The sequence below is a fragment of the Electrophorus electricus genome, chromosome 18 (genome assembly GCF_041902795.1).
Source record: "Electrophorus electricus isolate QZ-2024a chromosome 18, ASM4190279v1, whole genome shotgun sequence".
Lineage (NCBI taxonomy): Eukaryota > Metazoa > Chordata > Actinopteri > Gymnotiformes > Gymnotidae > Electrophorus > Electrophorus electricus.
In genome coordinates this window covers 7,417,695-7,445,617 of record NC_137514.1, presented here as the reverse complement: position 1 = coordinate 7,445,617, position 27,923 = coordinate 7,417,695, and the positions used below count along the sequence as shown (strand labels likewise).

The 27,923-nt window shown below is 41.3% G+C and overlaps 1 protein-coding gene across 5 annotated transcripts; it reads left to right on the top strand.

The window, feature by feature from the left end:
- Window positions 1-189: 189 nt before the first annotated feature.
- cnnm2b (cyclin and CBS domain divalent metal cation transport mediator 2b) lies at window positions 190-26,305 on the top strand. 5 transcript variants are annotated; one of them, XM_027009448.3, is made up of 7 exons: window positions 190-1,828; window positions 18,320-18,463; window positions 18,922-19,059; window positions 21,001-21,170; window positions 21,521-21,614; window positions 23,468-23,646; window positions 25,581-26,305. In XM_027009448.3, the coding sequence occupies exons 1-7, from the start codon at window positions 349-351 to the stop codon at window positions 25,791-25,793; spliced, it is 2,418 nt and encodes an 805-aa protein (XP_026865249.3). In that variant the 5' UTR covers window positions 190-348; the 3' UTR covers window positions 25,794-26,305. The 5 variants fall into 5 exon arrangements, 4 of the variants coding, with proteins under 4 accessions (XP_026865249.3, XP_081557152.1, XP_035391085.2 ...); XM_081701026.1 differs by having other exon boundaries at window positions 21,521-21,644; window positions 23,435-23,646; XR_014118161.1 differs by lacking the exon at window positions 25,581-26,305 and having other exon boundaries at window positions 21,001-21,225; window positions 23,468-23,513.
- The last annotated feature ends 1,618 nt before the right edge of the window (window positions 26,306-27,923 follow it).

The following is a 27,923-nucleotide window of genomic DNA, read 5'->3' as shown; positions in this document are numbered from 1 at the left end:
ATTACTTACCCAAGGTATCAAAAAAGTCACGAGGAAACTTCAGTCAATGGTCATTTGCATTCACTGTCCCTGCTGGGCGTTTTCATTCGCTGCTCCAGCCGTCAACTCCCCGCCCCCCGAGCTGCGGCGCTGCCGGATTGGCTGCTGGGGTCGCCTGTAACCGGGACTTCGGGAGAGGCACGAGTTTGCGCCGCTCTCGCTGAAGTGCAGTCAGTTTCAGCCGCGTTGTGGAGCCAGGCTGGTCCCAATGCACAAGGCAAGGCAACGCACAGCTGCGATGAAGCCGGACTCCGATTGGCTCTGATTTTTAAAAAGCCATTTTCATTCAAGCGGTTGCCCATTATCAACATGGCAGAGCCGTCGGTTCCAGTACCCACTGCAAAAATGGCGTCACTTATCCGGGTCCGAGCCCTGACTCTAATTTTCTTAACTGTCAGCAGTTGCTTAATTACCCCGACGAGAGGCAAAGAAGGAGGGGGAGAGGAGACCGTTATCATTGGTTTGAGACTGGAGGATACAGACGACATTTCTTTTATGGATAAGGGATATTTGCGGGTCAGTGAAAGGTCTCGGGTGAAATTGAGGGTGTACGGGCAAAACATAAACAACGAGACGTGGTCCAAAATTGCCTTCACAGAACATGAGCGGAGTCGTGTTGTCGCGAATATCGACAGCTCCTCAGGGGACAACAAGAGCCAAGAGGAGACGTCGGTTTTGAATCCATGTGGCATCCGGACATCGGATATATTAATTCTCCCGAACATAGTTTTAAATCGCAAGACGTCCGGGGTTGTGGAAATTGAAGTCAAACCTCTGCGAAAGACGGAGAGGAGTAAAGCTTATTACCTGTGCGTCGCAACCTCGACACCTGCTGGCACGCACGACCCGTGGACAGAGAGCACCTGGATTTATCACGAAGGGGACGACACCAAAGTGATCGTGGTCGAAGAAAAAAAGTTTTTGCTTCCGTTTTGGCTCCAGGTGATCTTTATTTCAATGTTGCTCTGCCTTTCGGGTATGTTCAGCGGTTTAAACCTGGGGCTGATGGCACTGGACCCCATGGAGTTGCAGATCGTCCAGAACTGTGGAACAGAGCGAGAGAAAAACTACGCCAGGAAAATCGAGCCGGTGAGGAGTCAAGGGAATTACCTGCTTTGTTCACTTCTGCTGGGTAATGTTCTGGTGAACACTACTCTGACCATTCTGTTGGATGATATAGCCGGAAACGGACTGATAGCTGTTGTGATGTCAACTATCGGTATAGTTATATTTGGGGAGATTGTGCCTCAAGCCATATGTTCGAGACACGGGCTTGCCGTAGGTGCCAATACAATATTCTTGACCAAATTCTTTATGCTGCTAACTTTTCCCGCGTCGTACCCGGTTAGTAAACTTCTAGATTATCTCCTTGGACAAGAGATTGGGACCGTCTATAACCGAGAGAAACTTTTGGAGATGCTGCGGGTTACTGATCCCTATAACGACCTAGTGAAAGAGGAGCTGAACATCATTCAGGGCGCGTTGGAACTTAGGACTAAAACCGTGGAGGACGTGATGACTCCGCTGCGCGACTGCTTCATGATCACTGCTGATGCCACTCTGGACTTCAGCAGCATGAGCGAGATCATGGAGAGCGGCTACACACGCATTCCCGTCTACGAGGAGGAGCGGTCGAACATCGTGGATCTGCTGTTCGTGAAAGACCTGGCGTTCGTGGATCCCGACGACTGCACCCCCCTGAAAACCATCACGAAGTTCTACAGCCACCCGCTGCATTTTGTTTTCAACGATACCAAGTTGGACGCGATGCTGGAAGAATTCAAGAAAGGTGAGAATCGTTTTCTATAACGGGAAATGCGGAGGCGTGGGTAGCAAAGACCTTCGGAAAAGACACATATGTATCAGTCTTTTTGAGATTATCGCCCTTCAGGAGCGTGGAAGCACAACAGCGGGCGATTTCTCAGTAGAATTGTACGCGTCCATATTCACGTCCTTGGTACGCATGATATTCCTTTGGTTGGATAAACAACATCAAGGCTAGAATGTGATGCTTCTTACAGCACCGAGAACTTACCTCTTTAAAAACACAAACGCACTGTGTACATGGTAGTAATTCCGGAAGCGACTTATTCACGGTGATGGCCAGATCATGATTCTAGTTGCGATAACAGCCCTTTGATAGTCGGTTTGACACATATTATGCTATTGCAGCTATCAAGCAGTCTGAAAGAGCCTAGATATTTCATTATTCTTGAGGAAATTAATTCGTTTTGTTTGAATGCATTTATTTTCTCATGAGTATATGAATATGGACTTGGTTCTTCCAAGCAGGTGGTGACAGTGGTTCATTAAACAACCCAACAATGGCTTCGTGAATTACACATCAGATGGTCAGATGGTGGGTTCATCCCAGGATGAACCATCAGTTCAGGACCTCTGGGAATAGATGACTTGGGTGCCAAAGGCCTCCAGAAAGTGAAATTGCACACGAGTTTCCAAACCCATGCCAGAAGCTTTTGGTAATTCAGAGGTTGCACAGTGATCATCACCTCCTCGTCCCTTGCTTCTGTTTAGATTGTGTGTGTGTTTTTATTTAGCGGTAATGCTTACAGCTCTCGTTCTTTGTTTCTTTTAATATCTGAATGCATTACTGATTTGTGGGAATAGGACAGACTAAGGTGATCAGATAAGGTGACTTAGAGCCCCCCCCCCCACTGTCTCTCTGTCTCTCTCGCTGTCTCTCTCTCTGTCTGTCTGTCTCTGCCTTCTGCTACTTTCCATAGCAATTCATAACCAATTAAAATAAAACATGACAGAAGTAGTATTTGCATGAGATACTTTATGCATACACATCTTTTTAGGTTAACTGACAACTTCACCCAACCTTCCTTTCTGACTTGCCCTCACGTTTTATCACTGTCATTACATCTGAGTGTGTTCGAATATAATTTCCAAAAATGTCTACAGAGTATCTCATCATGTTTTATTCATCAATGCCTTAACTCTCATGGGTCAGTAAGGGTAGAATGCTGCTATACAAATGCATTAAAAAGCATCTGACTTCAGATTATTCATAGAATGAACCTTAGATGTAACAAAGTTAACATAAGTTATGGGTTATACTTAATAGTAGATGGGCAATAAGAACCCATAATTTATCCTGATTTATGTGTGAGGGCCTGAAAACTGAAGAATTTATGTATAACATATGTGTGTGTGTGTGTGTGTGTGTGTGTGTGTGTGTGTGTGTGTGTGTGTGTGTGTGTGTGTGTGTCACCAAAGATTTAAGATTCGGGACATATTTGTTAAATACTTGTCATACATGTGATTTCACACATATTCCATCTCAACCCATGAAATGTTACTCATTCTGTCTTTTGTACATTAAAGCAGAATAGTTCATAACAATTAGTTTAGTAATTATATGCATATACATGGACTGAGTCACACACTTGTTTATTATAAAACAGAATTTCAAATGCAATTTTTATAAAATGTTTTCAGTTTTGTTGTTTTTTTGATACATGTAGTTTTCATGTTTTGTCTGCGATCTGAGACAAAACGTAGCTTAGCCTTGAGAATGAGCTCTGAGTTCTGAATTGCTTGTGTCTTAAGGAGTAGAACATGGGGCCATTACAAGAATGTTAGAAACCTGGGGTTATGTCTGTGTGTGTGTGTGTGGGGGGGGGGGGGTGTGTATGTGTGGGTGAGTGTGTATGTGTGCGTATATGTGGGGGTGGGTGTGCATGTGTGGGTGGTTGTATATGGGTGTTTGTGGGTGGGTGGGTATGTATGTGTGTGCACTCTTTTTTTTGGCAATTTTGGCCTGTCACCAGAAAGAACCTCGCCATTGGCTGTGTGTATTCTAATGAGTGATTAAGGTGGTGGGGGTCAAAGTTTCACGTCACAGTGGCCGTGGTCAGCACACACACTCTCGGTTCAAAGTGCTTTGTATGGTAAGTCACTGTTAATTAATCTATCGCCGCTTGTGGAGCAAGGCAGCCCTCAATAGCAGGAACAAAAACACCACGTCCCACCAAGGAATAACCATGCCACTTTGATGGAGCTTTTTGAGTTAGAAGATATTGTTGTCACTCATCTTTTCTTAGTAGTTTGAAATAAAACCCACATGGGCCACTAAGACAAAAATATGTGTGAACACATTTAGGTTGAAGGAGAAAAAATGTTTGTCTAAGGTGCTGACCCAAAAGAGAGTGCCCTCATGATTTCATAAGGCAGACTCCAAATTCTTGGAGCAACATTAATTGTTCCTTTATGAGGTATGACAGTAAGTTTGTCATACAAGAAAATGGCTACCTAGCAGCGGTTTTTGCATTTAAATAGAGTCTGGACCTGGCTCAATGCAGGTCTTTGAAGTCAGTTGTGATTTGATTAAGAGCTATCCAATGGTTATGATTCACAGCTTTGTGACTAAAAGTGAAATTTTAAGCCTTGGATTGTGGAGCAACCTGGTTCCTAATTGGGATGGTATTGGGGCAAACGGCAGTAATGTTTTAGTCAGCTGCAATATTACACGTACTATTCAGTCAATTCAGCTGAAAATATGAGTATCATAGTGTGCAAAATATTATAGTTCCCTAACTTATAGACTATCCTTATGACTTTCTCTGTTTATCCATTTTCTTCTTTAGTTGAGGTCAGCGCTCTTTAACTGCATTAATGTAATTTACATAAAACAAAGGCATTTTGCCTGGAATGTGTGAGCAAACTGCTTTAAACTTTATTTCCCTCTATTATGTGGACTGATATGAACTTTTCAGGGTAATTTGAGTCCTTTGCAATATTGTTATCAGTGACACACAGAGGCTACTCTGTGTGAATTCGTGCCAGGTGAGACAACTTATCACCTCAGATGGGGCAATGATCTCTCAGAGGCTCAGGACGTGCTTCCTGACTGGTTATTTTCTCTCTCCCTCTCTCTCCCTCTCTCTCTCTTCTTGCTCATCACCTTCTTTGACCTTTTTTTTATAGTCCCCTTGTCCACTATGCTTTCTCACCATTTTCTCTCTGATGTTTCCTCAATTTTCACAGTTGTACTTTAGGATCAACTTTAGAGTAATTTCTTACAGGTTTAATTATTGAACATTCACCTTTTGAATGTGCTTCATTTGGGGTTTACATGTGCTTCTTGAGCACTGGGTAAAAACATCCAAACGGTTCATATTTTTGTCTTGTCCTTCTACAGCCATTCATTATCTGGTTCAAGTGTGCTTGGAACTAGAATATGTACTGCTCTTGAACCGGTATCGTGTTCTTAAAGTATGTGTCTTAATTGGTTCGTTAAGATTTTAAGATGATAAGGTGATAAGAAAATATAAGAACAAGATCACAGACTCTAAAGCCTTCCAGGATCCTACAATAAGATTCTCATATCCTGTCTAGAATTGGGTGTCTGTATTCACAAATAAGGCACTAATTGTGAAGCTAATCCATAATCAGAGTTAGGGTTTGTCATTTTAACACAGTGATGTGAGCTGTGATTTAGAGAATTCTAGAGCTCTACATAAGTTGTGGTTCTTTACAGAACCTCTTTAAAAAGCTTCCTCGTACAGGAACGAACTGAAGTACCATACATTATTTTACTTTCAGATGTTTTCTTGTGGAAATCAAGCAAGGCATGACATTTTAATCAGATTTTCAACATTTACCAAGCAGAGGAGGCTAAACATCATAAACTTCTAAAGCTTCTGTAATCTCTGAACACACATCCACTGTAGGCTGGATCGGTTCTGTTTTGCAACAGCAGAAGCCATGAAATAACCACAGTGCAACATTTAATCTCCTAGAGCAACAACAGAAAAATTACTCTGTTAGCAAACCCAGAGCTAGATTAGCAAAGTCCTCAGAGTAATGCCTTAATTTAAATATATACGTGTGTATTCAGGTAATGCTCGACCAAATAAAAGGGAAACAGTAATGAGCAACGTTAAGGGCAAGAATATGGCAGTGATGAAGGTGTCTATGGACAGGTGACCATACCAAATTCAACAGCTTCTTTTATGTGCAACAGTCAGTGGCTTGCTGTGAAGTTTAGTGATGTAATGATCATGACTATGGTCACACCACTGTCCACATCACTCCACCTAATGGATGCTTTTGTTTCATTATAGCCTTCAACATAACTCAGGGTTTACATTACATTCCTTGCACATTTATTAACCTATAAAATATCTCTGCTACAAACCCTATATGTGATATTTACAAACCATATATGTGATGCAACCATATTCCTGTATGTAATAACTACTGAAACAAACTAGTTGCTAGGAAAAGTCTTTTAAAGATCTTAGTATGTCATTCTTTTTTTTTCAGTAGTCAAATTCATATTTTTGTACTTGCAAAAATGCAGGAAAAACGTAGAAATGCAACAAGCTAATGAGGCCGTAGCCCAGTCAGTGAGAACCCGACGATAATATGTTAGTGTGGACAATTGGAAGACAGACATCCCCATGGGACGTTCCTGATGAGCAGTCTAGTCCACAGTTTGGTCACGATTTGGTCATATATGGAAGAACCTCTTCTGGACAAATTCCTGAGAAAAGAGAATATGCATCATCTGGGCCTTTGTATTTTCTAGATGCCAGAGCATTAGGCAGCTAGTGCTGGCCCCGCTGGAGGTCCCTGACAACTGGGGTGCCTACCGTGGTTTTAGCATGGTTCCTCTGAATGATGCAGATTTTGCCCTTGCACGACAGCCTGTATTGCCGCCGGCCTGCACTGCACCTGTGCACCATGGTTCTTCAAAGGGATGACTTGGATAGATTGCAATGGGGCTTGCGCAACCCTCACTGCTCATTCCTATTAAGTCAGCGTCTTGCGTCTCCAGTTCTTGGTATGTACACATTTGCACTCTTAACTCTGATAATGGCCATCACGTCACAACCTGGCAGCCTTTGAACATGAACACTTTCTGTCATTTAACCACAGCCCTAAAGCCAGGTCATTTGCACAGTGCCACCTGTACAGCCATCATAAACTAGCTGTTATATATCTTTCATATCATGTTTATGGTACTGTGTTGTGAATCTCAGTGCAAAGGCCTTGTGTAATCTAATAAACCTATAGACAGGAGGCCAGCAGCTTCGTCAGTATGCTGGACTGTTCACATTTTGTTTGTATTGTCAATGGCATCTGCATACATAAAATTATTTTTAAGCAGAATTTAGAGTTAACAAGTTGGTGTAACTAGTGACGTGGTCCCCTTTTCTCCAATTTCCCGTGCATTGCTGATATCTGGTCAGGCAATATTGCCAGTGAACCTAGACATGCAGAAAGATCATTATACCAATAACAGGAACACATACTAACATACAACTGGAATGCAAAGTCAAACAACAAAATGAGTACAGTTCTGGCATTCGTAGACAGCATTACCTTATGAGAAAAGTGGTCTGAAATAGTTTGTCCTGTGAACTTCAGATGATTAATCTATTCTGCTTCACCACATACTGTATAATGTTTTATTGCATTTGTAAAAAAAAACACATGTAATCTCAGTTTTTTTACTGATGAGGAGGTTGTTGTAAGAGGCGGGCCACTGTGAGCTCTCGCACTTATTGAACTACTGAGCCTGTGTCCTCTCGTCTAATGTAAGCCAGTCTATGGATAAAGGACCTCTTTGCAGGTTCTCTCGCCAAAATGAGAGGCTTCTCTTTTAACTTGCCGCTCCAGTTATAGGTTTGTTGTCACCACAGTTAATGACTGTTTCCATTTCCTTAACCACACGTGCACTTTTCAGGTCCCTCACTGACTCGTGCTGAGGCCTGGGCTCTCCTCTTCCTCTTCTCTTCTTCACCAGTCTTTTATACCCGGGTGGTTGGCTAATGCAGGCAGACAGGCTAGCCTGCCCATGCTGTTTCTGAACACAGTGAAAGTGAAGTTTTGCTTGATCCTTTTGCTTAGTAACCCTCGCCTGTGCGGGACCAAGCGCAGGGATTATGTGGCGTCATGTTCGCCTGTGCGGGACCAAGCGCGGGGATTATGTAGCGTCATGTTCGCCCATGCGAGATCAAGCGCAGGGATTATGTGGCTTCAAGTTTGCCTGTGCGGGACCAAGCGCAGGGATTATGTGGCGTCAAGTTCTCCCGTGCAGGACCAAGCACGGGGATTATGTGGCGTCATGTTCTCCTGTGCGGGACCAAGTGCAGGGATTATGCGGTGTCATGTTCTCCTGTGCGGGACCAAGTGCAGGGAATATGCGGCGTCATGTTCTCCTATGCAGGACCAAGCACAGGGATTATGTGGCGTCATGTTTGCCTGTGTGGGACCAAGCGCAGGGATTATGTAGCGTCATGTTCGCCTGTGCGGGACCAAACGCAGGGATTATGTGGCGTCATGTTCGCCTGTGCGGGACCAAACGCAGGGATTATGTGGCGTCATGTTCGCCTGTGCGGGACCAAGCGCAGGGATTATGTGGCGTCATGTTCGCCTGTGCGGGACCAAGCGCAGGGATTATGTGGCGTCATGTTCGCCTGTGCGGGACCAAGCGCAGGGATTATGTGGCGTCATGTTCGCCTGTGCGGGACCAAACGCAGGGATTATGTGGCGTCATGTTCGCCTGTGCGGGACCAAGCGCAGGGATTATGTGGCGTCATGTTCGCCTGTGCGGGACCAAGCGCAGGGATTATGTGGCGTCATGTTCGCCTGTGCGGGACCAAACGCAGGGATTATGTGGCGTCATGTTCGCCTGTGCGGGACCAAGCGCAGGGATTATGTGGCGTCATGTTCGCCTGTGCGGGACCAAGCGCAGGGATTATGTGGCGTCATGTTGGCAGGACTTTGGCTGGGCACCTCGAGCAGGATCCCCCTTTGGTCTCTACGTGACTCTACGATCAGGCTTTCTTCTCTTGCTGCTTTTTTGCTGCCTCTGCCAGAGGCTTTCACCTCATGTGTGGTCCCACTCTCCTCCTGTTGTTGTTCATTGAAAATGCACACAAAAGTGATTGTTCCACACAGACATGTCTGTGTTCAGAGCACCAGCATAAGAGTCATCTTTTTACTTTCTCTTTCGATAGTCCTTCCTATTTGAGGCGTGCAAGGTCTGTGTACTAAAACTTGGCTTTTAAAATGGCCTACATTCCTCAAATTCTGGTGCAACATGAAAACCGATTAGTAAAGCAATCGAGAAGTGTGAGTGCAGCCTGAGTGCCTTCACAAAGTCTATCGGATATCTCTTCTCTGTGTCTTTCTGATCTGTGCCTTGTCCTTTGTCCTTTTAAAAGGCTTTTTAGTTTTTATTCACTTGGTATCAGTTTTATTCAATGGCATTGTGATTTCCAGTGAACAAATGAATGTTGGCTAATGGTTATTGTTTGACTGTTTTCTTTCTTTGTCCATTAAGCGATTTTTCAATTCAATCGTCTGCCCATGTTCACATGATAAGATGTCCTGGAAATTGGCTGGCATTATGAAAACAAATTAATAAACCAATAATTGGAATCTTCCACATTTCAGATTTGTTTTTATCAGTCTCATAGAACACACACACACACACACACACACACACACACAGAGACAGGTGTTAGCATGAAGTTCAAAACACGATTCTCATTATCTCATTCATTCTTTGAGGTCAAACCATTATGATTAACTATAAATATGAATATTTAACAGTTATTAGTAAATCTCACTGTGGCTTTTAGAGATTTTAAGTCTATGATAATGTTCTGGAAAGACAAAAGCCACTGGCCATGAAGACATCAAATTGTTTTATTATCTTTTTTAAAGCTACAATAAGGGTAAAACATTAATTTACTGTTATGCTTATATATAAATAGAACTACCTGTTAAAAGTTCTTTCCTGCTTGGAGTCAATTATAGATAAATATGGGTAGCAATTTAGCTAATGAAACAGCATAGTAGATTTACTAAGATGTAAATGTTGATTTACTAATCATACTAAAGTCATTCGCTGCATATCCTGTCTGCTCATAATGAAGACTGATTCATAATATTAAACTAATTCAGCAATCATCACCCTTTTAAATATATATAGCCATCACCTAATATATAATATATATCTCCGAAGTTTGTCTTTATTGTGTTTGACTATATAAAATTCATTGAAGTATTAATTGCAAATGCTTGCCTGCTCTGTTTCCCTGGACGTCTGCTTTGTGTTAATTAACTGTTGATTTTAGCACGACACTTCTCGTCTTAGCTCTCCAGCTACTCTCTGCTTCTCCCACTTACTCGCTTCGCAACACATTCAGGAGCAGAAAAACCCACTTGGGTTTCAGAACTGCCCCTTTGGCATTCCCAAGCCCCAGAGTTTCAGTGCCATCTCCCCGTTAACACCCCCATCGCCTTTTCCACACCCCACCCCAACCCCCAATCCCACATTGTCCTTTTGCCCATTTCCCCCAGTGTTGTAAATTACAGGCGACACAAACCCTTGCCTAATGCTCTGGCATGGAACCCTTCCAACCAAAACCCTTCTTTTTTCAGACAGTCTGTGGGCTGGCATCATTGATTATGGTGAAGCAGACCCTCTCTCTCTTACACTCTCTCTCTCTCTCTCTCTCTCTCTTGCTCTCTTGCATTCTCCCTCTCTCTCTCACATGCTCTCTCTCTCTCCCTACAGGAAAAACAGCCATGCCAGACAGGCAGTTCAGAGTGACTATAAAACACTTAGAGACATGGCTAAACCTGAATGACTTAATTTCAATTGTTTTTCATGTGAGCCCTCACAGGTGCTGTCCTTGACTTCATTGATAGGATAGGACGTAAAGTAATTTACTAGAGAGTAGAGAAGAGGTAAATATACTAGTAGAGACTTATAAAATATCTCATGGATATTTATTTCCAGCCATACATAGTTTCTAACAAAAACATGCTAGATGTATATTAATTTCAAATTAGCTATCATTCAGCCATTTTCTTTCACTTTGCCTTAATTATCTACATATCGTATTTTTGTTGGAAAGCCTCCTACTTTCCTTTGATACGTTTTCAGTTTAAATTCTAGTGAGAGGACATATGGTTATTTTGGCTTTTCACATAACCAGTCTTGATACTACTTGCAGATTAATTAATAGAACAGTCATAGACCAATCAATAACCATAAACATAAGAACATAAAGGCAAGGTCAAACACTGAACTAACTAACATTGAACTCGGAAAAACATGATACTGATTCTATAAGCAAGTCATTGCAATAAACTAAAGCAAACTGAAACTGCAACTTTATTTATAGACTATAGACCATTTGATGGCAATAACTGTTTCTTAACAACCTGCTAACCAGTTCATTAGGGGTCATTTGCTGCCTACGGGGCCATTGCCGATTGGATCATTTTTACGTGGTTGTATCATTGTCATTAATTAGTACCACTGACATAGTAGTGGCATAGTGTTGCTAGGAAGTAGAGTAGTCATAGTTGTTGCTAGGGAGTACAGTAGTTGCTAGGTAGTAGAGTAGTCGTAGTAGTTGCTGGGGTTTTTACACATGTCACTGCTGGGTTGAGAATGGTCTTCTACACAAAAACATCAGCAGCAGCCTTGTGGTCAGAAACAAACCACTGATAAAGGCAAAGTGACTGGCTATTGTAAACGGTGCATGAAATCAGATGGGCTATAGTCTCTAATTGTAACTACAAGGTAGGCTTATCTAATGATTACATAATTATGAGTTGATATGTGAGTCATGAAGAGTGCACAAACAATATACAAGTGTGGCTGTAATGAACAGTAGGTGCCGGGATGGAGCCGGAGATGGCATCATCTAGTCATTGAGCAGAAGGACCAGTGTTGAGTGAATGGAGCTTTCCAAGGACACCCAGAGGTTTTCGTGGGAGTGTTGGAGGGGAGTGGAGTCCATGATGATAACAGTTCCAAGATGTGGTATTGGATTGGTATCTAAAGGAAGTGCCTGGCAACAAATATGTTCACAACTCAGTTCATCCAGATCAGCATCTGGCTGTAACTCAGTCCACATTCTGTGCAATTCAAAGGAATTTTGTTAATCTTGGTTTTGTGCTATTTTTACACCTCACCTTCATCTAATCTTTCTGTTCAACTCTAAAAGTAAGCGATACAGTCCCCATGTTTATATATCCAAAACCGTAAGTCGTGCATTTAGCAGCTGTGGTTTTGAATTAGCAAGCTCCTGTGTCAAGGTACATTTCTACAGGCCCTTCAGGAAAAGTCCTGAAGGGACTTGTCCGCATCATTTGCAATTACTGTGCTTCCTGTAAAATGTTCTTCATCATTAGCTCACGGCCACAACCCTTTTCCATCCATTTCTCCCCGGCGTTTACACAAGGTCTTACTGTTGGGAGGAACGTCTAGGCAGAAAGAAGCATGCTGGCTAACAGCATCGGGTCAACCATTGGTTTGGTGCTTTGAGTGGACTTTGGCTCAGAGCACACTTGGTACACACCAAAGGACCCTGATCATCTGGGCTCATTCAGCTTGATGTCAGCCTTCTATCCATGTCCTCATAATGGCCTGGAAATAAATGATCCTATGTGTGGGATAAATGAATTTTGAATTGATCTTGGTCAGATTCCAGAATAGGTCTCTATTTAATATATATATTACTAATAAGATCATGGCCTATGTACTATAGTGCAATGTTTGGAAAGTGGGAAAACGTGAGTTGGTGAATTTATTGAATGTAATAATTGCAAATTAAATCATTATAGTAAGATTCCATTAATGGATTCCATAAATGCTTTAGCCACACTGGTCTTACAAATTATGCAGTTTTTAGAGTGATTATAAATAAGAATGTTTGTTTAATATTAATTTAGCATCTTTTTACATGGAGTTGCATTAAATTATAAATGCAGTATATTTTAAGAAGATATACTATGTTGAGTTAACAAGTGAAATGATAATGAATTCTGTATGTAAGTGAAATAAAAAAAAAATCCCTAGACAAAAGTAGAATAATTTAGAGTTTATTTGCAAGGTTTAACAAGCAATTTTGAATAAACATATAAGATAACATTGTCTTTTTTGCTGCTTTAACTTCTCTCTTCTCTAGATTTCTTTTGGTCAGTGCTATTATATTTGTGTAAAAGGGAGGATGTAGTAGGTGAGTGAAGTACTACTGAGTCATTGGTTTTTTTTGCTCTGGACTGCTGTGATTGGTTGGTTATTGGTTTTGGTTTGTCTTGGCTGGAATTCAGAGTTGTGATTTGAGTTTGAATTTAGCTCTGACAAAAAAAAACAATTTGATAAATCTAACCTGTTTTCAGTGAGTCTGGTTTTTTAGTCTGGGTGTAACTAGTGTCCAGTGGCATGGTTATTTCTAATGTCACACCTCTTCTCTGGCCTTGGCTAATTATGCTAATCTCACACCTCTTATCTGGCTTTAGCTAAAATTGCTAATCCTGTGTTTGTGTGTGTGTGTGTGTGTGTGTGTGTGTGTTTGAAAAGAAACTCATGTTAGAGCTGCATAGCTTAATCTATGTTAAAGAGTGCTTCACTTTCACATATAGGTTTATTTGTACTGTATGTGTGACCCAAGTTAATCAGAAAATGTGTCACAATTAATAGTGCTCGAAACAATAAACTATACTAAGATTATCTTGTAGAATTTACATATAATTTTTTCTTTTTTCTTTTATCATTTCACAGGGGTAGTTATGTACATATCTGATTATTTCAAACTTATCTGTTAGTAAATTGTTTTTTATATATATATATATATAATGATTATGATTATCTTATCTGATCTGTGTTGTTATGTACATATCAATTGTGTGTGTGTGTGTGTGTGTGTGTGTGTGTGTGTGTGTGTATATATATATATATATATATATATATATATATATATGTGTGTGTGTGTATATATATATATATATATATATATATATATATATATATATATATATATATATATATATATATATATATATATATATATATATATGAAATTCTATAATTAGGTACTGTCATTATAGTGGTCACAGATATTTTTCAGCTTCAAACATTTTATATACGTCATTCCCATCATACAAAACAAACCAGTGCTTAGGAAAATGACGAGGAGTAGTTACTCAGTGATTTCCCATCATCACTTCACAATGTCCCAGTGCTTGTCAATGCTAGAACATTTACTGAGAGTGCAAATCGGTGTCTATCTCAGATGCTGGCCCTGTGCCTATTTATGTGCCTATTTATAGTGGTAGCTACGCTATGGAAAAATATGACAAAACACATTCCAGAAATAAAGCTGGGAATGGTGGAAAAGAGCGAGCGAAGAGTCTCCAAAGGGCTTTGGGACACACGAGCACGTCGTCGAGGCCGAGGTGATATCTGACATCCTCTGTGTTCTCTTGCTTCCTCACACGCCATCAACACAATGTTGCTATCACATGTAAACATATCGTTGCCCCTGCTGATTCAATCAATGTCAACTATATGCAGGTCTATCTTATCAGAGACAGACGATTACGCTGACAAGTTAAACAAGTGCAGCTCCAGCAGGAAATGCGGTGTTTATTTTATTGATGAGTGCTATTGATTCCTTTGTTAAAGAGAGTAACTGGCGGGACCTGATGATTCTGAGGTCATAAGATTATATAATGACTCCTCTAATGCATGAGAAATAGTAAACTGTGGTATATTGCTTATTTGCTGAGTCAAGTCTATCCTCAAACCTCTGTTAATAGTTAAGCATGAACCTAATGTTGATACCAAAATGCAAGCATGTAAACATAAACTTTAAATTACTGCAATTCCTAAGGGTTTTTTAATTACCATTTTAACATTGTCACTTTAGCTTTTCTTAACATTTAAGACCCAAACATTGAGTTAGTTTTTGCCCTGAGTAGTATAATTAACTATGCTCTCATTAGAGAGAGGTAAGGCAGTGGCCCACTGTGTGGCAGGGGGCTGAGCAAATGCTTAGTCATGTTAGTGCCAGCCGTCTGCCAGTTGCTCCAGTGTGCGTGATCCCAAAACTGACGGAGCCACTGTGTGTGGGCAATTATGTAGAGAACTGAAACACTGATACCTATGTAACTACTAACTTCTTCACTTGACTGTAATGCCCAGAAGTGTGTATATATATATATATATATAAGTTGCAGAATGTGAGTTTATATATAGTATATAAACCATGTCAGAGGACTGACCAAAGAATACTTATCTCATTGCACAGAAGGAAAACATTCAGAAGGAAAACTGGTGTGAATGGCAAAAACTGATCCTAGGTCAGGACCTAGAGGAGGTTTACACAGCCGCAGGTTTAGGGTTATAGTTTGAGGGTTAGGGCCTGAAGCATCATGGAAAATCTCTGTTTAGAGTTTACCCGTTGATCGCCCTATCTCTGTACACCACCCTTTAATGTTGCGGAGGCTGAGAGGGCTCGTCCGAACCACCCATTCTGCTTAAGAAAAGATATATGGACATTTCTAGCAGTCCAGGAGCTATGAATAAACATGGTGCATTTGTGTGGTTTATTTGTGGTATAGATGTTAGTCGCCTTTGCTTATTCCATGTTTTTTGGTGGGAAAATGCAAAGTATGGGGCCTATTATGAGGGATGCAGATAAGGCCAAAAAGATCAGCAGTGTGTGTGTGTGTGTGTGTGTGTGTGTGTGTGTGTATGGGTGTGAGTGTGTGTGTGTGTGTGTGTGTGTGTGTGTGTGCGGGTGTGAGTGTGTGTGTGTGGTGTGTGTATGGGTGTGTGTGTACGGGTGTGAGTGTGTGTGTGTGGTGTGTGTATGGGTGAGTGTGTGTGTGTGTGTTGGTCTGTGTTTGTATATGGGTGAGTGTATATGTGTGTATATGAGTGTGTAAGGGTGTGTATGGGTGTGTTGTTTTAATTTTGAATAGTCTCCAATTGTAATGTATATTACTATTTCTAGTATTCGCTGAATGCCACTAAACTAAGTCAGAGGAAAACATCAAACTTTAACAGAATGCATCATCATACAGCAGTGCAGATTTATGTCAATGTAGCTGCAAAGACAGTAAGATCATAAGGGCTAGACTTTGAGTTACAGTTATGAAAGTAAACATGTTAGCAGTATGAGACCGGAGGCGTCATGCTCTGTCCATCTGCGCCGCAGTCCAGACGGAATCCTCTGAGAACGCTGCACTTCTGGATAAACTGCCTTCTCCAAAGGGGGTGAGAGGTCTGTCTTTCTATGCCCCAGGGATCCTCTCCGAGGAAAAAAATACAAACAAACAAACACACGAAGCAAACATGTTTGTGTTTGCCGCTATAGCGCCAGATAAACCACCCTCACTGCTGTCGTGCTCTGAACCGTCACACTTCACTGGCTATTTAGCCGCGTGAGTTGCTGAGAAGTGACCCCTGCCCTTTGCTGCAGGGACCTGTCAAACCGGGCCTGCTCAGAAATGGTTCGTAAGAGCTAAAGTTGTTCACAGACAATGCTCTTCTTTACCACCAAATTGTATGTGTTTGACCCTTAGCACTTTTTAGTGCTTAGTTACAGCCTTCTAAATGAATGGGGTTTTTTTTCATTATTGTGGTGTATATTTGAGTATGGCTTAACATTGTGTGGAAATAATTGCTTTGAATGATTTTGCGAACTTGAGGTCAGATGAACAACCACTTTACTTTTTTTTTTTAAATTTCTAATGTATGACTTTTCTTGTTTATATAATCATAGATTTGCATTTTCAATATGACTGTCAAAATTATTGATTACTGACAATCCCATGAGTCATTTACATCTTATAGAGAGGCTTATGTGTTTACTGAAATATTGCTTAATCAGTGTAATACGGGTTGAGATTGCTGAAGTAAATCCTGTGTACTAGATTAGCAACCCATGCTAATGTGAAATAGTTTAAATTTATCTCAACACTGGCTGGTTAAGCGCTAACCCTGCAACAGTTTAGACAGTTCTGAAATAGACAGACATACAGAGGTCGCACATGCTCACATGCGAGCACACACACACACACACACACACACACATCTCATTGTGGGCTTTTTGTCATGGCATTTGCTGTGAGTGCGTCCTGCTTCCTACTATTCTAGTGAATGGTCATCTGCATGTAAACGGCCAGCTCTGAGACAGAGCAGGTCAGCCAGCAGTGGCTTTGGTGAGAATACAGCCCAAGTGGAATGGAAACTTCATCTCAGGGCTAATATTAGCCTGGCCCGCCGGAAAATTCCTTTTAAATGATCGCAAGCTGAGAAAAGGCAAAGTATTTATATAGTGTTTTGCTTTTACATTATTTGCATATATTACATTTTTGTTTGTTTGTTTGTTTTTAATTTCCTTTTATTTCTAATGATTCTTGGGGAATGTAAAGAAATGATTTTACTTGTACAACTAGAAAATGCCATTGTCAGATGCCTGCTGTCTTATTGTTGTTGTTGTTGGTTTTTTTTGTTGGAAGGACGGTATTTGTGCAGTACATGTATATCCATGCATCCACACATAACCATAAACAGCAGAGTCCTTGTGTTTTCTGTGTACTGACAAAATAAACATCAGAGAGTAGAATTAGGATACTTGTACTTTGCAACGATGTCATTGCTGGAGTGGCTTAATCCAAGTCACTGGAATGGTGATTGTTTGCATAGTGCTTTGTGGAAGTACATGAATGAAACTGAAGTCAAGACACTCTCTGTGAGAGACAAAACACTGCCGTGTTTGGGGAAACAGGGTCAACAGGGACTGTTGAATTTGGTAGTGAGAGTGTGTGGCAAAATGCCAAGGACATTGTAATACATGTTCTCACGTGAGACATTCAAACCCTCAGCGTGAAGTTTGAAACAGACTCAACAGTGCAATACTGAAATACTGATACAAAACTGCAGGACTGAACCCCATCAAGAGAAAGATCTAGAAAGATCTAGTCATATGCAGGTATAGTTCTAAGATTGTTGTTGTTGTTGTTGTTGTTTTGTTATTGTTATTATTGTTGAAAAATAATTGCTATTTCCAGGTCTATAAAAGGATATATTAAAGCCCTGGTACTGAGGGAAACGGCACTACTGTAACTGCCTAGTGGTTTGTTAGCAAGCTATTCCAGCTGCTTAAAAACTGAAAACATCTGTTTGGTGCATATCCTTTGTGGACAAATTTGTGTGTGCTGTTGAGGAATGGTTGAAGTAATAAAACACTAGTGATAGCACTGGCCATAATGGTTCATCATTATCATTAGTCATTGAATTAGTTATTCAAACTTGTATCATTAATTATTCAAAGCTGTCCAACTTGGATTGCTTACAAACATTCCTGGCAAAGAGTAGCACCATTGTCATGAACTTCGGTTATAATTAATCAGATCAGTTGAGTTTGAGCTTGCCTCCATAAGCCGCCATCACCATGACAAATGTGATCTTTGTGTTTCTCCCCAGGTAAGTCACACCTGGCAATAGTCCAGAGAGTCAATAATGAGGGAGAAGGAGATCCGTTTTATGAGGTGCTTGGGATTGTCACCCTGGAGGATGTCATTGAAGAAATAATCAAATCAGAAATCTTGGATGAGACAGATTTATACAGTAAGTGTCTCTTACACAACCTGTATAATACTGGCCATATTGTGATGCTCAGTGTAATGTAGTATACATTATTTACTGTAGTAGGCTACTGACCCTAGATAGCACTTATATATTAAGAATAATTCATTGTCCTACATTTGGCATAGTAGGGACAGCAATAGGCCAATGGAGTGTATTTCTGTCAAATAATCTGTTAAACAATGTAATTATGTAATTGTCTTTTATATTAATTTGTTCACATATTCAAGCACTTTAAGAGGGATTTCCCTTCCTTAATACAGTCTTTATTTCTATCATTTTTTTTGGTAGGCAAGGTCAATTGTCCATCTCTACTTAACATTCTTTTTGTATGTTCAGGTCAAGATCAGGATGCTTTGATGCTTTTGATCATCTCTTTGCCCAGTAATTTCACAAAAAAATGTACCCGTTTTTTCCTCTCACTCCAACTTCCCCGTTAGCTGACAACAAAACAAAAAAGAAAATCACCCATCGGGAGAGGAAGCAGGATTTCTCTGCCTTCAAGCCCACAGACAATGAAACGAAGGTTAAAATATCACCTCAGCTTCTACTGGCTACTCTTCGTTTCCTAGCAACAGGCAAGTGCTCTGCGTTGCTGCTTTATTTCTCCCAGTGTGTCTTGTGACTAAAAGCGGTAGCACGCTGGCCCAGCACTGGAGGTAGACCTGCGTCGGACAGAAGTTGCCCTTTTACACTGACCTGAGGCCAGTTCTTGGGCTCTCTTCTAGTCATTGAAGGTAAGTGTTGAGGTTAAAGGAGCTGGTCTTAGATCAGTTTAGCAGTATGTCTACCTAAAGAAGGCCTCTGGGAAAAGGCAGCTCAGGAGGTCGAGTGCTAGTTAAGAGCTGAAAGGAAAGCTTCATTTGTTCACCACTACCAGAAATCTGAGCTGTCCAGTGGGTTTATAGTTTTGTTCATGTTATACTCAGGTCATATACCTTTAAATTGATTTACAAGAATTACACCTACATTAAAAACTTTATACTGTCAAGTAAGAATTCTTTTAATTTTTATTGATTCTTTAAAGATATATGTTCTGAGATATTCTAGTCATGTGTGTAACTTTTGATGGTGTTATTGGAACAAACTGTATAATTGTCTATTAATTATTTTAGTAGCCAGTTAGGTAATTTTTGGATTTTACTTTTTATGGAATTTCCCTTAATACCTTCATTAGGATTTGGTTAGAACTGTGACCTTGTAGATAAATGCTAATCTTTGCTTAACACTGGCCCAATACTATTAAAGGACTCTTTTCTTGGAGAGACCAGCTGCCAGGTGACACAGATACTGTAAATACAGCTAAGCCAATTATAAAAGGCCCAGAGGCCAGAAATGAGTGGAGATTCCACTTAACCTCAATAATAAAGACTAGCACACAAGCTAATGATTCAAACAGGGCACACTGACTTACCGTCCAAAAATACTAGAATGGCTACCAGTAGCCAATTATGAACATTGCCTCAAGGTTATGCAGTGGCACAGCAATGCACAGTTTAGGTGTTTTCTCAGCTCCAACTCACTGGATTTTGCTCATCAAGTAATTCAAGTCGAGCCCTTTTCTGATATTAATCAAGTATATTGAAGCAGGGGAACCACATTTGTGCTGAGTGTGGATGTTCCCTATATTGTCAGCTTGTAGTGTTTGCACATGCATTTGTTCACAGGATTTTGTGGATATAATCAAAGCAATTTTAATAAATCAAACCATTATTATATATGTCATTTGTAGTTAAATGTCCAAACATTTTGTGAAATTTGTAATGTTGCCTGTTGATGCCCAGCAGCACGTATCTTTTGAATGTTTCCAAGTATCCAACAACCTTACGTGCTGCTTTTGTGGTAGATGCAGCATACAGTCTGATGCTGGCCTACGCTACAGGATAATTGGCTCGATTGTGAGAGCGATTTACTTTTCCCAACAACCGCAGAAGGTCTCCTGATATCAGGGTGGGGTTAAATGATTACTTTCCCAGATTATCCTGTGGTGTGAGATCTGAATAATCCAGTTTTTAATCCTCCAGTGTACTCCCAGCCCAGTCAGGGCCAATTGTGAATCATAAATATTAAACATGTTCAGCATTTACGACTCAGTATCCTGTAGTGTGGGGTAGACACAGATTCTCTGGTGTGAAATTCTGTGTTGTTGTCATTCCTGAAAGACCATCAACGAATAAATGCTGAGCTGAATTTCACTTATCAGTGTGTATGGAAAAAGTTGTAAGCATGGTGGCTAAATCAAGAACTAAGTGAACTGTGGAGAAAGAGGATAAACCTGAGTTGTAGCAAAAGCATGAATGTCAGTATAATGTGTGCTGTAAAACATATAACAGAAGCGACAAATAAAGGAGTTTGGCAGAAATTGTGACAACCATCCATCATGTCTGTTCAGATCTAAGTCACATTAATTTTCAGGAAAACCAGGCAAAATATAGGTCAGGCCACGAATGCTTGAGGGATAGTACTGTTATCACCATCATTCATCACAAGGGGGCGTTGTGTCTTCTCTGGCTCCGCAGAGGTGGAGGCATTTGGCCTGGTTCAGATGTCCGAGAAGATCCTGCTCAGGCTGCTGAAGCACCCCAATGTCATCCAGGAGCTCAAGTTCAACGAGAGGAGTAAGAGGGCTCCTGAGCATTACCTCTACATCCGCAACAAGCCAGCGGATCACTTCATCCTTGTCCTGCAGGTCAGCTTGCTCCGCGCAGGCCATGGAAAGACGGGGGGACTGAGACGGCTGTTAGGTGGGAAGGAGCTGGGATTTTCAGAGCTATGAAACGTGGCTGGTGTGCAGCGTTTTTAACCTGGTGGACGGGAAGGGGGTCTTAGCGGCCGACACACATTGCTGTGCGAGAAGTGTTTCTTGGAGCTTTCGGGCTTGTGTGGTTTCCTAGTTACCGGCCAGCAGTTCCACACAAAGAAATTACACTGTACCACTGTGACCTGTTAAACTAGCGTATCTTTACAGCATAGTTAAATCTCCCTGCACCATATATAGAGCAGAGGTTTTCAGCCCTCTGACTTTCTCTGGGCCCACAGGGTAAAGTGGAGGTGGAGGCAGGGAAGGACGGGATGAAGTTTGAAGCCGGAGCGTTTTCATCCTATGGAATGATGGCCTTGACCATGTCTCCAGGTAAAAGGCATCTCTCCACCTTCATAGCCTGTGTTCTTGGTGTTTACATTTATGGCATTTAGCTGATGCTTTTATCCAAAGCAACTTACAATTAGGACTGAGTACAACTTGAGGGTTAAGGGTCTTACTCAGGGGCCCAACAGTGGCAGGGCTTGAACCAGCGACCTTCTGATTACAAGTCAAAGACCTTAACCACTGAGCTATGGTGGTGTTGTTGAGTACTAGAACAGGGTTGAGGAACTCCTGTCCTAGAGAGCCGAAGTCCAGCTATAAAGTCTGACTCCCTTGCTTAAATATAGTAGGAGTGTCAGAGCAGGGATATCACTGAACTGTGGTGGCTTCTGGCCCTAGCGGACAAAGTTAGACACCCCCTGCGGACACCCCTAGAGTCTCTTATGTTTGCCATTAGAAGACTTATAGAGGTCTTACAGGTTGAGAACATTACCACCAGTGTTTTCATTCACAAAAAAGGAATCTATGTGTGGCAGGAGTTATGTGACCTCTGCTGGCTGGAAAAAGCTATTGCACTTGCACTATTTCGCATGCTTGACTCCATGTAATGAAACTTTCCCCTCCGCCAGATAGATTTTCTCATCTTATCTCTCATCCTTCTTTCCTTTTCTTGCCTGTGACTTTCGCATGATAGTGTGATGAGCAGAGTGCGAGCTGCCCACAGGATGCTCCCACCACTGGAAAGGTTCAGCACTTGTTTAGCCCTTCACCTCGCTGGGAGTGGTTCACATACAGAAGGGGTTTATGTATGGGAGTGGTTTAACTGTGGAAATGGTTCACATATAGGAGTGATTTAACTATGGGAGTGATATGCTTGGAGAGCAAATTGATTCAAATAAACTACAACATGAAATGAACGTAGTTGTTATGAATAAACTGTTGGGCTTGTCAAGAAATCAGGGGCATGGTTTCATTTTACATTTTGAATTGCATCTATAAATCTAGGCCTACAAATAAAAAGTGAAGTAGTAAATGTAAATCTAAAGTACTCCACTGAAATAAATAAGATATTCTATTAACAAAGACATTTCTCTTTCTATTATAAAATGAAGTGTTCCAGTTTACCTTCTCAACCTCCTTGCAGTTCAGTAAATTCATAGTATCCCTCCCACTGATTTTGCCAGAGTAAGAAAAATAACCATGGCATGTGCGCACACACACACACACACACACACACACACACACACACACACACACACACACACACACACACACACACACACACACATACATACACATGCGCTGATTCCAACATACGCCTACACACACACACACACGCTGACCCCCTGCACATGCACACTGACCTCTTGCGTACAAGGCTGTGAGCAGGGCCCCTCAAGCCAGCGACAGAGCCTCATTCTGGGTGAGCGACAAAGGGCCTCCCTGCTCCAGCAGTCAGACATCCAAACACGGATTACATACATTCCAGCCAAATTGTGGCATTAACGCTACCCGCAATTCTGTGTGTGTGTGTGTGTGTGTGTGTGTGTGCTAGTGTGTGTAAGTAAGAGAGAGTATAAGAAGGGAGCAGAGAGAAAGCAAGTGTGTGTGTGTGTGGGGGGGGGGGGTATGTGCTTGTAGGCCGGCCCCCTTTTAAGAAGTGGAAAACATAAGCTGTGTTTAATTAAAACAGAGCTAGTCTTCTCTCTGAGGCTTTTAAGACTTTTTATCAATCTTTCTCCAGCTGCTGCCAGCATTTTAGCAAGCCTACCTGCACTCAGATACCCCTTCTGTGACTGCTGTTATGACTCCTCTTTCTTTCTTTCTAACATGGCAGTGAAATAAGCCGATGCCGAACTTTAACCAAGCCACTCCGTTGTGTGCTGTGGTGTGTCATGCAGAAAACAAGTCCCCTCCTTGCCCTTTTGGGCTGAACCACTCGGACTCCCTGAACCGGAGCGACCGCAGTGAAGTCATCAATCCCCCGCTGGGCAGCAGTAATAACCAGCTCAACTCCTTCCTGCAGATCTACACGCCGGACTACACAGTCAGAGCCATCACAGACCTGCTGTACATCAAGGTGAATATACACGAAGCATCAAGGGTTAGCTGAATCCTTAAAGGTACGCTTCAGAGTCTCTCTGAATCCTTAAAGGTACGCTTCAGAGTCTCTCTGAATCCTTAAAGGTACGCTTCAGAGTCTCTCTGAATCCTTAAAGGTGTGCATCAGAGCGTCTCTGAATCCTTAAAGGTACGCTTCAGAGCTTCTCTGAATCCTTAAAGGTACACTTCAGAGCTTCTCTGAATCCTTAAAGGTATGCTTCAGAGTCTCTCTGAATCCTTAAAGGTACGCATCAGAGCGTCTCTGAATCCTTAAAGGTACGCTTCAGAGTCTCTCTGAATCCTTAAAGGTATGCTTCAGAGTCTCTCTGAATCCTTAAAGGTACGCATCAGAGCGTCTCTGAATCCTTAAAGGTACGCTTCAGAGTCTCTCTGAATCCTTAAAGGTATGCATCAGAGTCTCTCTGAATCCTTAAAGGTACGCTTCAGAGCGTCTCTGAATCCTTAAAGGTACGCTTCAGAGTCTCTCTGAATCCTTAAAGGTATGCATCAGAGTCTCTCTGAATCCTTAAAGGTACGCTTCAGAGTCTATCTGAATCCTTAAAGGTACGCTTCAGAGTCTCTCTGAATCCTTAAAGGTACGCTTCAGAGTCTCTCTGAATCCTTAAAGGTACGCTTCAGAGTCTCTCTGAATCCTTAAAGGTATGCATCAGAGCGTCTCTGAATCCTTAAAGGTACGCTTCAGAGTCTCTCTGAATCCTTAAAGGTACGCTTCAGAGTCTCTCTGAATCCTTAAAGGTATGCATCAGAGCGTCTCTGAATCCTTAAAGGTACGCTTCAGAGCGTCTCTGAATCCTTAAAGGTACGCTTCAGAGTCTCTCTGAATCCTTAAAGGTACACTTCAGAGTCTCTCTGAATCCTTAAAGGTATGCATCAGAGCGTCTCTGAATCCTTAAAGGTACGCTTCAGAGTCTCTCTGAATCCTTAAAGGTATGTATCAGAGCGTCTCTGAATCCTTAAAGGTACGCTTCAGAGTCTCTCTGAATCCTTAAAGGTACGCTTCAGAGTCTCTCTGAATCCTTAAAGGTACGCATTAGAGCGTCTCTGAATCCTTAAAGGTACGCTTCAGAGCGTCTCTGAATCCTTAAAGGTACGCTTCAGAGTCTCTCTGAATCCTTAAAGGTACGCTTCAGAGTCTCTCTGAATCCTTAAAGGTATGCATCAGAGCGTCTCTGAATCCTTAAAGGTACGCTTCAGAGTCTCTCTGAATCCTTAAAGGTATGCATCAGAGCGTCTCTGAATCCTATAAGGTACGCTTCAGAGTCTCTCTGAATCCTTAAAGGTATGCTTCAGAGTCTCTCTGAATCCTTAAAGGTATGCATCAGAGCATCTCTGAATCCTTAAAGGTACGCTTCAGAGCTTCTCTGAATCCTTAAAGGTACGCTTCAGAGCTTCTCTGAATCCTTAAAGGTACATTCAGAGCGTCTCTGAATCCTTAAAGGTACATTCAGAGCGTCTCTGCATATTCAGGTCCCATGTCACTTGCTCTCCACAGCAAGTGCTGAGTGCCTTAAACACGAGAAGATGAGCTTCTAAGTCCTGGGTGTAGAGTTTGATCTCATGTGGAAGTCTAGCTCTGTTGGCTCTAGAGCTACAAAGTCTCCTTCTCCTTCTACAGAAAAGATACCATCTTCAGTGGCATGATGTTTAACATAATTAATCTCATTATGCTGTAGTGTTCTTATGGAGTTCATCAGTATTTCAGATTGAACAACATCAAGATATTATGAGCCTTTATATATGAGCCTCATATAAGAATATACAGTATATGAACATATTTGAACATGTCTGAATGTTGCAGATATCTTATCTTCAGGTAAATGATACAGGAATTCTTTGAGGTTTTTAAAGTGAGTGGCTAAGTCATTCTGTGGCCTCATGCCTACTCCCCAGGTGACCCGCCAGCAGTACCAGAACGCCCTGATGGCATCACGCATGGACAAGACGCCACAGCTGTCGGATGGCGAGTACACCAAAATTGAACTGGCTCTCGCCGAACTCCATGATGGCGTGGCCGAAGAGACAGCCATCCTTCTTGGTCAGACGGCAAACTGCGTCGCACATAAGAAGCCGAATCACATGGCACACAACGAGGGCACCGTCTAGCCCCCGCAGGGGTAGGTGGGACCAGGTGGGGGAGGGTTTATGGGAGGGTGAGAACTATTGGTCCACCCCCCTGAAGCTTCCCTGCAGCCACACCATGGAACAAACAGTCTTGGCACCGTGATGCACTGCGCGGGAAGCCCCTGGCTGGAGCCGGCAAAATGGACCAGCACCGCTGGTTCCATTTCACACACCTCCTGCTGTGTGCCTGTCCACCAGACCAAAGAGTTTGGAGTTTGGACATCCTCCCCTCGCTTGTCACAAGGCCCTGATACAACTTCTCGACTGTCCCCTGTAAGGTGCCGGAAGGGATTATGGGATAGTGGAGGACCACAATTCAAATGGACTCATTTCTCCTTCGCTGGCTGATACTGTCTCGTATGGTGTCAAAGACTGTGCCAAATACCACTTGGAAGGAAACCATGAACCACGTACCAAGAGCATCATTTTCCTCCTGTATTTATTTATTTTATATATGTTTATTGTATATACATACATACACACATACATATATATATATATATATATATATATATATATATATATATATATATATATATATACATATATATATATATATATATATATATATATATATATATATATATATATATATATATATATATATATATATGCGCATCTGTGGATATAACTATGGGCATATGCCAAGAATACACCCTTGTAAAGTTGAACAGTGTGTGTGCGGCGTGTATATTTCTGTACATGTGCAGTGTTTGTGTGTACATGTGCCTTTTGAGTATGAATGTTATACTACGCACATGCTATATATACATAGTTGCAAATACATTACTGTATGTGTATTGGTGAGGGTCTTTTACATATATGTATATTACAGATATTGTTATTTTTACTATTCTAAATCAGGTGTATGGTACAGTACATTTTACACATTTTAAAAATGAATCACATTATTGCCTTTAAAAATCATATTAATTTTTTTAACAAGTGCAATGACGAATATTCTATTTAAAAGATGATTTATTGATTAAAATCAGTGTATTGTAAATTATAGCTATATTTGTATGCGTTCAATGTGTTTCTTAAGTTTGTATTTGGTCCCAAACATGTGGCATATGCCTCCAGAAGCACTCTTCGCTACCTTTCTAAAAAGACGGACTTTAACAGTATCTGTGCCTCCCCGATGTGGGATACAAACGTATGCTTAAATGCAGTTTTGAATCTTGATCAAATTAGTTCTCAGTTCACATACTGCTGTCGAAGGCCAGCACGCAAATGATGAAAGAGTTCACTTCTATGCATTCCGTCTGTAAATTATCCATAGACTCCTTGAGGGTTGCATGCTTTGATCTAGCAACTCTCTACTTGTACCTCTCTACTTGTACAGTTACAAGATGTATGGCTTTTAAACCACTACACAAGTGACCCTTAGGAAAGACCAAGGACTCTAAAAAGATTCCAGTGTATGTATGTGTGTGTGCACTCACTCTGGGTAGTTTGTAGCCTCATAAGGAGGGGGTAGGGGTGCTTTGTGAATTGGCAGGAAAGCACCTTTATTCAGTCTACCCAGCACTGGTATGCTCAGCAAAGGTGTGCAGATAAAACAGAATTTACATGGCTTCAGCATTCATTATTTTCAGAAAAGAAATGCACTTAAGTTTTTTCCCCTTCCCCAGTCTAAAATTAACTTACAATGTGACTTATAATAAAATATTTGTAATATTATTATTTAAACTATTATTGCATCGTCATGTATGTTCTATGTCCTGAATGAATGTCAATCAACATGAGAAGATGAAGAAAGCAGTTATGAAATGTGACGACATAATTGTCAAAACTTAAGAAAATAATCAGTAATCATCTTGAACGGTACAAGAACAGATTTGCATTAATAAAAATAACTGAATTCTTGCAACACACATTCTATCCAAAATATTGAAACTTACAATTGCATTTTTCTCATCCAGATAAAACATATTTGACTTCTCCAATCTGACTTTGGAGAAGAAATCTGCAGTGTTGTACACAAGCTAATCAAAACCTTGTATTAAACACCTCAGTAAGTGAGCGTCAAATGTTAAAAGCTATTAATAGTTTTGTAGACAGTTTGTGGCCACTGGTTGGTGCTGTATTCCTGCATGTCCACATTGCTTA